The sequence below is a fragment of the Astatotilapia calliptera genome, unplaced genomic scaffold (genome assembly GCF_900246225.1).
Source record: "Astatotilapia calliptera unplaced genomic scaffold, fAstCal1.2 U_scaffold_153, whole genome shotgun sequence".
Taxonomy (NCBI): domain Eukaryota; kingdom Metazoa; phylum Chordata; class Actinopteri; order Cichliformes; family Cichlidae; genus Astatotilapia; species Astatotilapia calliptera.
In genome coordinates this window covers 25,189-36,622 of record NW_020535678.1, presented here as the reverse complement: position 1 = coordinate 36,622, position 11,434 = coordinate 25,189, and the positions used below count along the sequence as shown (strand labels likewise).

The 11,434-nt window shown below is 39.5% G+C and overlaps 1 protein-coding gene across 1 annotated transcript; it reads right to left on the bottom strand.

Annotated features, from left to right (window-relative positions):
* Positions 1-825: 825 nt before the first annotated feature.
* Positions 826-9,334, bottom strand: LOC113017589 (prefoldin subunit 3-like). The gene is made up of 6 exons (XM_026160736.1): positions 9,201-9,334; positions 5,948-6,072; positions 4,774-4,840; positions 2,604-2,702; positions 2,318-2,456; positions 826-965 (listed from the first exon to the last, which is right to left on the bottom strand). The coding sequence occupies exons 1-6, from the start codon at positions 9,279-9,281 to the stop codon at positions 889-891; spliced, it is 588 nt and encodes a 195-aa protein (XP_026016521.1). The 5' UTR covers positions 9,282-9,334; the 3' UTR covers positions 826-888.
* Positions 9,335-11,434: the final 2,100 nt, after the last annotated feature.

Below are 11,434 nucleotides of genomic sequence, written 5' to 3'. Positions count from 1 at the left end.
TCTTTTAACAGAAGCAGCTCACTATAATAGACTCACTCATTTGTTTCCTGCATCGCTTCCTGTTGGCCTCCGTACATGTTTCACTGCACTTATTTACACACTTTCTTTCTCTGCTGAAAAAATACACACAGCACCAGGTCAAGGTCTCATCTCTTTGCCCAAGTGTTCTCCTTTACTTCATTCATCGTTTAATGAATACAGTGAGAGACAAATAAATACAGACAGAACAGTGGTAAAAAGGAGGAGGAGGAGATGGGTGAGTGTGGAAGGTCAAAGGACGGAAGGAGGAGCAGTGGTGGGTGTGAAGCAGGACTACAGTCCAAACTAACTTTATTGTGTTGTTCGTCTCCTGTGGAGACGATGGTTTTCTTAGAGCTTTATTCTACTCACAGCGTGGTTTTAGAAACTTAAAGTCCTGCATGTAGATGTTGCTGAAGGAGGAACAAAAAGAATAACTAAAAAACAGGAGAGTCCGGTCAGTAAGGAGGGAAAATGCAAAGAGGAAAATGACGTGAGAGAGCCCTCGCTCACAATCTGCCATAAACAATCAAATAAATGACAGGACATACTCAAATCTTTAAAAAGAATACAAAAATTGCCTCGTTGCTTTTGTTAGTTTTTACTTGAAAAATACTTTAAAAAGTAAACAAATCAACAGAAAACAGTACTGGTGGAAGTTGGAGGCTGGCTGCATAGAGGGCACAGAAATCAATCAAGCCGCAGCTCGAGGAAAGATTTCCAACACGGCCCTCTACGCGCCGAGCTCCGGGGGTGAACATACACGTGAGTCTGGGGACGGGGTTTGTTTTTTTTAAAGTTTTTTTCTTTTTAGTACTGACTAAGGAGAGATATTCAGCAGAAGGTGGTGTGGACGCCGTCCCGTCGATATTAAGACTTGTCTGCTGATTTGAGGAGGTTTTCTTTGCTCCTTCTCTTCACGTCCCAGTTGTAGACTCGCGCCATATCTGGAGGGAGCAGCGAGTTAAGGAGCAACAGAGGGCTCGTCTGGATTGATGTTTTGATCTGGAGTCGTGAAATAGTTAACCAACATTACAAAACATTGTCACCCTTACCTGCTGTGTCAGGTCGACTGTAAACTGAGGAGATGAGAGGTACATCTTGCCCTCATTCGACTTCATGTAATTATTACCGCTTGGTTGGTTGCTCATTTTGAACAATATTATTTTGTAATATTTATCGCAGGCGTCCTCTATAACGGCATTTAACTTCCACTCTATGAACTGTGGCTGATTGCCTTTAGCGAAGTCTGCAGAGATGCAGATCTAAACGTCTGTCGGCCGTGCACTTTACAGTGCAACATCAGGAACGTCCAGACGCACAGACTCACTATGATTGTGTCTCAGAGGCTGTGACTCTGGGACTGGCCCAGCACCAAACAGGGTTTTCCATCACTACAAGTAGCAGTAAACAGTCGTGTTGTACACTTCTGTTAGACCTCGAATAACCGGATACATTTTTTGGTCTGACTCACACAGCTGGAGCTTCCAGTCATGAGCTGATGATCTTCCTTCAAGTGTACTGAAGGTCATAACCAGAGACCCAGCTCTCATTATCCTCTCATTAAAGTTTGATAGAGAAATCAGTGAACCCAGTGAAGTGATGCTGGTGACCAGCAGGGACTTCCAGGGAGCGATTCATATGGGTTTACTCCCTTAAAGGATCATCTTGAAGGTTATTTTCAGTTTTTAATGGGCAAAACTGCAGTTTATCATCTATCATGGTCCACTTCATGCTGTGTTTCTTATCAAACCAATATTTATTTTCCTTTTTTAAATCATTGGTTTATCACTCAAACAAGTTACTCAATGAATCGTCTGGTCTAAAAAACACCGGAGAGCAGTGACTCATGCCTGAGCAGCCTAAGCTGTATATTAAATTATCTTTGCAGCTCTGGTGTAACAAACAAATAAACCTCTGGGTTGATTTGTTTGTTACACTCCGTCTTAAGACTGGACATTATTTTTTAAGTGAAAGCTGACAGAGGCAACTTACTTTCACTTTATGGTGAATGCACCTCAAGAATCGATGCTTTTTCTTCTAAACAGTGAATCATTTATACTCATTAGTCATTTCCAAATAACAACTGAAATCCTGTGTGTAATAAGCTGCACTGAAACAACACCAGCAGTACAGTGTGAGGTCATGCCCTCCACTCACACAAATGGAAAACCAGTAGTTTGGCCACTAGATGTCGCTGTTTTTCACTGAAAAGTGAACCATATTTGCTTCAAAGAGCTTTGTCAGTGCCATCAGTGGTGTAACCTCCGCCTGGGCGGGCTACGCTGCGGAAGGATACTGACTTCAGTGGTGGTGAACTGGTCTCGCAGGAAGTCCAGATCCTCCTCGAGCGTCTCCAGGTTGCGAGACGCCGTGGAGAGGTTCTTCTCTAGCAGAGCCTGAGCTTCATCGATGTCGTACTCTAACATGACGTTTGCCTGTGAGGAGAAAACGTCAGGGTGGGAAGAAAACGCTAAGCTTCATCTAATTAACTCTTCTATGAATAAGGTCCACAAGACAGCCCTTTTTGATTCATTACTTTTTGGCTTTATCCTTGAAATAAAATGCTCACTGAGAATACTTACCCCTAACCATAGGCAGACTTTGTCAGTGGGTGGCACTGACGCCTTGCAGTAAACATTGTCAGCCAACAGGAAGTGTGTCTCCATTGGCTCTGTGGTTTCCTGAAGGAAAGCAAACCTGGTTAAAGGTGCTTCACTATCAATTTCTCTGCCACACACTTTAACTTTGGCCGACCTTCAAGCATCACCACCGCTTTGAACTCGACAATCTCACAGTTAAATGAAGAAGTCTCTGTGGTTTAGTCAGACAAACACTAAAAGATTTAGTTATTTCTGTGTTAAGTGGCCTGATTGATAATGTGATAAAATATTAAGTTATTGGCTCATTATTTAACCAAGTGTAATAAAATATGTGCAGATTGGTCCTTTAAAAAAAAAAACAGTATTATTTTTTTAACAAGATACATTTTTATACACTGAATTACATAATTTTTGAACTGATGAAGTCATGTTTTAAACAGCTAAGATTTTGGCTTTGAAATTTACATAATCAATACCACGTTGGATCATTTGTAAACAGTAGAGCTGATGTGTGATGTAAGGATGTAAAGTGCAGTATGATTGCTTCAATCTTTAGTTTAACAATAATTAAAGTAACTTAGCCGTGTAATATTTCCAGCAGCTGCACAACATTGTCACACAGTAAAGCTAAAAATACTTTCTACATGGGACTTTTTGACTTGGATCAAGCGTTTTCACCAGCTGCTTAAAGCTCTGCTTTTCCACAAAGTTACAACATCAGTCATTTCCAGCCACTGCTTCCTCTGCCTTTTTCATATGGAGAGCAGTTAGCAACACTTGGTTGAGCCATTTGTTTATATATAGTATCTCCTTCTTTGTAACATGTCTGTACTCAATAGTATGATTTTGCATGAAGTGATGAAACATGTTTGTGGTTTCCACCTTCAGCAGCGACAGTTTTCTTGCGTACTCTGCACAGTATTGTGCTTTGTTTGAGGTTTCCACAGTTTCGTTGTACACATACAATAAAGGGCTATTCTATTTTATTCTATTGTTGAAGTAGATCTTTTTAAAATTTATATATGCTGACACTCAATTCTCGTTTTCACTAGGGGACTTAAAAGCATTGCGTTGCTATAGCAACGATATCCTAGGATAATATTTTTGTATTGCATAAAAATCTATGCTGTTGTTATCATGGACGATATGATGCGTCTCTGTAGATGATGGCATTTCTTCTGTCACGGCTTGAATTGTGTGTTGGTATTAAACGTACAGCCCTTAAATGGATACAGTCACATCTGCAACACGGGAGTTTCCTCTGTGTCCACACTTAGTTGTCGGGTACCTCAGGGTTCTGTGCTGGGGCCCACTATCTTCTTTCATTTCCACATCTCTATTCATTGCTTTGCAGATAACCTACAGCTATGTAGGTCATCGCCTATACAAACCAGCAGCTACGCTTCTATTCAGGCACTGGTGAACTGTCTCAGCTATACAATCATGGTTGGAGAAACTTCATTAATCTGAACAAAAGCGAAACAGAAATTATTTTAATTGGACAGTCCAACCTGTAAGATGGGTATGACAGTGCCATTGGTCTCTTAACCTCTAACCTGTAAGGAACCTTGGTGTGATATTTGACATTTCTATTACCTCTCGTCTAGACTGTTGTAACTCTTATATGTTAGCTCTGATCAAACAAGCTGTACAAAATGCAGCAGCTCACTTTGATCGATCACATTACACCTGTACTAGCCGCCTTAAACCGGCTTCCAGTCGATTTCAGTATCCAGTTGCTTTAAGAGTCTCAGTGGATACAGAACTTTTAGCTGCCCATCATTTTTAAAAACCCATTTGTTCTCACTTGCTTTTGAGTCTAGTTGAGCAGAGTACTCCGTCTTTAATCATGCAAACGCAGTCTAATTTACTTGTTTTAGATTTTTTTCTGTGTATACTTATTGTTGATTTTGCGACTGTTGTATACAGTGTACATTTTATATAAATTGTACAGCACTTTGGTCAACTGAGGTTGTTTAAAATGTGCTACAGAAATAACCTTTGACCTGACAGGCATCCCTATAAATGAATTCAAACCATTATTTGTTTGATTCACTTAACATCAAGTCAAATTACAACAGGCTCAACACATAATTACACTGGTGTCACACAATGGTAACATTTTAAAGTTGTTCACAACAACCGTACGCACCTTCTTCTTCTGCATGTGTCGTAGGATTTCTAGCGTTTGTCTGATTTGAGGGATCTGGTTTTTCAACCTGCGAGCAAAGAGATGTGATTTGGATGTTATTATGAAGCATGCGTGGAGTGTGTCCTTATTCTTCTAAATTCTGCTGATGCTCTCCTTTAAATAGCTCACTACATGTCTTTAATCCGTCGTTAAGTCTGACGTCACTAGCCGTGTCTGGGCCTAAACTCCGCTGCAGGTCCATATATCAAACGATCACTATGGTATTACTGAGAGTTGAAAAACTGTCTAAAGTCTTTCATCTTTAATAAAATGATCAGTGTTCTGCTCTACCAGGTGTAACAATTGAGTTTAACATCCAGGCATCCATGAAAACGGAATTTATGACATTTAACGGAGTTAGAAGTTAGCAGGGAGTTAGCTCGCTAGCTTCTATCTAAATACAATATAGCATGTCCTGACTGCAGGGTTTTGGAAACAAATTAAAACGTACAGCTCTGCTATCACTTCCAACATAAATGAAGACAGAAAACTAAACAGCAGTGACGTTTGTAGGGTTACTGAAGTTGGGCTAGCTGGTATATAATGATGTGCTACGTGATCGCTAGCGACACAGCTATGTTAGCATAATATAAACAAGCTAACTTTTTTTCCACTCGATAAAAGTTAACGTGAGTGTTCTCGGTGGTCAGGAACAAATGTAATCGCATGGCAGGATGCTGTAAAAGGACCAAACTTCAGCCAGGACAACAACTGAGATAATCCATCCACAATACGAGGTTAGTCATTCATATACTGGGCTGGGCTGTAGTTACATCCTAAGTTTTTAAAAACTGAGCTTAAATAAATGATTAGCGGTAATAAAAGCCGAGGGAGGTCAACAGTGATCGCTGACTGTTTTAGGAGCTTTTTGAGATCAAATAGAAGAAAACACAAAACATTAAACATGTTAACAACACAAAAGCCAGACTAGACACGCAGACTACTTTAGGCCCGGAAGTAGGATTCGTCACGTCATTACTTAACGACCGGATATCTGTCCAAATCTTTGATTATCACTCAGAAATTATGTCCACCAGCTGATGATGTCCCATATTAGCACCAAACTCTAATGACCTCTGTCAAACTCTGTATAAGCCAATAACAACAAGGTTAAGTGTTCCTTCACTGGTGTCACCTGAGTTTCTTCTGAGACAGGTTGAGCTCCATGTATTTATATTTCTGGTACTGTTCGTCCAGCCTCCTCAGCACCGCGTCCGCCGTCTCATTGCCGGGTTGCTTCATAAAAGAGTCGACATCCTCCTGAAAATCCAGGCAAGAGAGAAAGAAAGCATTAAGCAAGATTAACTAACAATGAACTAAACTATAACAATAAACCAGAAAGCAAATAGTTGAGCTGGTTTAGGCATCAGATTGGGATGCCTCATTAGCGAGGTGATTTGGGCACCAGCACACGCTGGAGAGATTATGTACTACCTCAATTCCAAAACAGTTGGGATGAGGGCAACAATAGTGGTACTAGAAAGTAGGGCTGGGCCATATTATACCGTTCACGGTAATACCGGTATAATGTTAGGCAACGATAGGAAAATGAAATATCGCGATAGAATGGGAGTAAAACGCACATGCGCAGTGCCTTTGTTTTCATACGCACATGGCCGATTGTTGAGTGAAACAGATGAACCAGAATTGGTTTGTAAAAATGGTGCAACTTCCGTGATGTGGAACTGGTTTGGTGTTTGTCCGTCAGATACACAACAAAGCACATTTTTTTGCAGAACATGCAAGCGGCCGTCGTTATTGTCATATTTGTCGGACTAAGATGCTCTTAAATCTGGGAGTAATCTGGGTCCTAAACTCCGTATGCTTCAGGTCAAACAACACTGCAGCATCACTTAGAGTTAAAAACTGTCTAAATTCTTTCATCTTTAATAAAACGATCAGCATTGCTGCTTTACCAGGTGTAACTATAAAGTTTAAATTCCAGGCATCCATGAAAACAAAAGTTATTACATTTAACGGAGTTAGAAGTTAGCAGGAAGCTAGCGGAAGTTAGCTCGCTAGTTTCGCTAGTTACCTAAGCATGATATTGCATGTTCTGACGGAGAGATTTCTGAAAAAAAATCAAACGTACAGCTCTGCTATCACTTCCAACATAAATGAAGACAGGAAACTAAACAGCAGTGATGTTTGTAGGGTTACTGAAGTTGGGCTAGCTGGTATATAATGATGTGCTACGTGATCGCTAGCGATACAGCTATGTTAGCATAACATAAACAGTGAAGCTGGAGGACGAACACTAACACTTTTCCACTTATAAAAGTTAACGTGAAGGTTCTTCATGGTTAGAGACAAATGCAATCGCATGGCAGGATGCTGTAAACGGACCAAACTTCAGTCAGGAGAACAACTGAGATAATCCATCCACAATACGAGGTTAGTCATTAGTATACTGCAACAACATGGGAATAGAGCAGCTGCCAGAGAATTCAACATTAATGAATCAATGGTACAGAAGTGGAGGAAGCAAGAAGAATGAGTTTAATAAAGTTTGATTTATCTGACTGCTTTGTTTCGCTTAATGTGCCTTATAATCCCGTGCACCTTATGGTGCGAAAAATACGTACTGCACACTGCAGTTTAATGTTGCAAAGCACCTCTTTTTAACTTCAGTGGATATTATACATGGTTATGCTCAGGATATGTCAGCCCATTTCTACTGGAAATGCCTTTTGGTTAAACTTTCAGCAAGGAATTTGCATTTGCACTGTTAAATTTTTATAAAGCTTTAATGTACATAAAAACCAACTTCTTGTTTATGTGAAAATAAATGGAAGGTTGTCTTTTTGCACTAGTAATGTTGTGGAGTTGTATTTTGTCTCGCATCAATTATATCGTCGGTTATATCGTTATCGCAAATTTTCAAATATATATCGTGATAAATATTTTTGGCCATATCGCCCTGCTCTACTAGAAAGAAAGTTTTCCAACTAATTAGGTTTACTGGCAACACGTCAGTCACAAGATTGGGTATAAAAGAAGCATTTTGGAGAGGCAGATTTCCTCAGGGTTAAATACAGGCAGAGGCTCAACAGTCTACAAATTGCAGAATCATTTCAGAATAAATTTTTCGAACGGCATCTTCGTGCCACGTTTTCAGTAAGTTAATGTTAAGAAACTTATGACGTCAACTCTTCTGTAACAAAAAACATTGTACGTTAAGGAATAGCTGGTGATTTGGACGTCAATGAGGACAAATAAAAGGCAACTCTACAGAAAGAACAACATTATAACTTTAGAAATTACTTTATTACACTGTCAAGATGTTTAATAATCGGGCCCCATGTATCTTAAAGATCTCATAGTACCATATCTTTCAAATTAAAGGCCTCTTAGACTCTTACTGGTCAGAAACACTTCATTTCTTGACGAGGCTTTTATTGTCAAAGATCTGTTGGGACTTGCAACAGCTCAAACTGTTTCCACCATAAAAATCTGAAACAAACACATTTTAAAATCACATTTATAATATCTGTGAATCTGATGTTCAGCTTTTGATTAGAAATGTACATGTGCTCCTTACAGGTGAGTGAGGGATAGAGGGAGCAGAAACAGAGAGATTACACATCCAGGAAGCAAAGCTGGACGTGGTGGCTGACAGGTGGCGATGGAGACTACATTAATCTGCACTGTGCTCTGACATGCACATGCATGTAGGTATATGTGTGACTCAACCTGTAAGCGACAGACCAACTCTAGTTTTAATTGTATGTATTTGCTCAGCAAAGGCCAAAGGACATACATGAGTGAAGATTAGCAGTGAAATAAGTGATGAATTACTGAAAACGAATCACCTAAGGTGCTTCTAAGTAAATGAAGATCAATATTTTCTAGTTTCGGTGGAGCTTTGAACTGCTGACCTCATGAAACAAACACGTTGAAGACACGGCAGTGGGCCCTGTGATATAATGCCCATCCTAAAGGAGAAAAATAACCTGCAGATCACGTGACGCTTAACTTTCTGCTGTATTTGCAACTGTCAGGAGACAGGACACCTGAGAGCAGTAGCTCATACATGTTCGGACGTATTCACTATACACCTTAAATCTAAATGTGCTCATCTTACTGCCTGATTATGCACGGATGAGGCTAATGTCACCAAAGCAGCCTCCAGTTAGACTGATGTGTGGCTGGATGAACTGACCTAAAGCCTAAAGAGGAAACGAGGCATAGTGACAATAATGCAGTGATGTCCATAGATGGAAACGAGCTGCCGCCCAGCCTGCACACACAGCAGGATTATCTGTTAGCTTAGCTGTTAGCCAGCATGCTGCACCCGCACACCGGAAGCTACAGCTACAAGTGTGTCTTCAGCGGAGTAATAACAAGTCAAACCAGCGACACAGCGAGAAATGTCCGGGTTTACCCACCACAAAAACCGCTTCTGGGATACCGAGGTGCTTTCTCTTTGTCGCCCCTACGGCATTGCTGTTGTCTATGATCGCTGCCATCTTGGAGAGAGGATACTCCTTCCTTCCTGACGTACGAGCATGCGTACAACCGTCTTAAGCGGGGAAACAAGACTGTTGCTTCTAGTGGTCGCAGGCTGCAACTGGAGTAACACAAAAGGCTCACCGAGTATTTTTGAATCAAGAACCTTTTATTCTCACACATAATAATGATACATTATTGATGATTTATAATAGTGTTAGTAACATGGCTACAGCATTCAAGACACATATAAATTCAACCAACTAAACAAAACATAATTACAGTACTGTGAAAAAAGTGTAGTCATCCCTCATTTCTCTATATATTACTTCCAAGGAAACAGACTTTCTTCTAATTTTTAAAGTGCTCTTGAGCAACAGTTTTCAAGGCTTTCTGAGTTATTCTCTGGAAATTGGCTGCTTTTTCATTTATTTTCAATCCAGCCCTTCAACCAGACCATTTCCAGTGGAATGCTTTTGATTTTTTTATTTGATAAGCCACATAACACTGGTATGAATTATTCAAGCAAAAATACATCTATATATAGAGTTTTGCACGTTTTAATTAAATGATTCTATCTTCCATTTCTCACACAAAATTTAAAAAAGAAGGGATGGCCAAAGACTTTTGCGCAGTAATGCACATCTCAGAACACTCATGAAATAAAACCACGGAAAAGGGAAGAGTAGGTTAACTCAAGCAATCATGCAATGTAAATTCATTATGCAATAAAACCAAGAATTAAAAAGAAATGCTTTTTTCACTAACATAGACAAAAATATTTGAAGCTTCAGTTAATATGCAGGTTTGATGTGAAATGCGTCCTGGTAAAACACGGATGAAATTTATCAGTCACTTCAAAACATCTCAGATAAATTGGTTTGAATTTAACTTTGTGAGAGACAAAGAACAATTCATTATGGGCAAGGAAGGTTAAGGAAGATATATTTCCATATTCGTTTTTCATGATGCAAACCACAGGGAAATATAACTTCCTTACCTTGAAAATCACTTCACTTGACCTCAATTCAAAGCAAATGTTAAATTTCATATTTGTCTGTAATATTTCTCTGAAGGCACCAACAGAGCTCGTCTTCTTTGGAAAATCATCAGAGAAATAAGTCATCAAACGAGAGAGATTATGAACCACAACAGAAAGCAAGCAGTCACACAGATATCATGTGAAAAGTAAAGATTAAATGAATCACATCAGTTTTACAGGCCGTAAGCCGCCTTTATCCAGCTATTGAAACAAACAGTGTGAACTATGGAGTACACGCCTCTTGTTTTTTGATATCTTTCTTTTCTGGACGTTTCCACCAGCTCATTTTTAGGTCGTCAGCCGTACTTCCCAACTCATTTTTGATCTGCACAACAGAAAAGAGAATTTACTGATTACACCACAAATTATAGTCTGTTATAGTTACATTTTAAATGAAATTTGACATGAAAGAGACACAGAAAAATGCAAATAAAGCATTTTTTTCTGGGAATATTAATCATCTAAGACTGTCTTAAAAACATCTGGAAGGTTTTTTCCTTAAAAAACAGTAAAGACACTTTACTAAGATTTCTTAACATAAGTTACCGAATTCATGACAGACTCCATCACAGCTGGGTCTTTCATGTCCACGGAGGAGTCGACAGCAGCCAGATTCACTTTCACCAAGAGCTTCCTCATACTTCCTACTTTCTCACTGGGTGTCACACCTTCGGAGAGGGCATCTGGCCTCAAACATGGGGACATCCAATCACACTGTTAACATCTAATCAGCCCATGCTCTCTCACACTTTATCCTCCTCTCTCTAGCTGTCTGACTTTTCCACATCCATAATTTAAAACAAACTTTAAACTTCAAAATCACTTCGTTACATTTTCTTTTCTGTGTTAATCCTAACGTAGAAAATTCCATCACATTCGAACCTTAATTTACTTTACTTTCCGACAGAGCTGGTAATATTATGGAGTCCTCTTTAATTTTAGTTAATATCTGTAAACATTCCCATCATCATTTCCATCATCATCATGAACACCAAAACACGGCCACTTCGAGTTCTAACAGCGATGATCATAAATGTGGATGCCTCAGACTCAAAACTAGCAACCAGTCATTTTAAAATAACAATAAAGTGTGTGCATTTTGTTTTGCACTTGTTCTATATATTTGGTTGC

Coding starts and splice junctions, on each gene's coding strand:
- LOC113017589 (XM_026160736.1), bottom strand. CDS start 9,281: ATGGCAGCGATCATAGACAACAGCAATGCCGTAGGGGCGACAAAGAGA. Junction 2,703..4,773: donor GACACATGCAGAAGAAGAAG/GTGCGTACGGTT, acceptor GCTTTCCTTCAG/GAAACCACAGAGCCAATGGA. Junction 2,457..2,603: donor AAGTCTGCCTATGGTTAGGG/GTAAGTATTCTC, acceptor TTCTCCTCACAG/GCAAACGTCATGTTAGAGTA.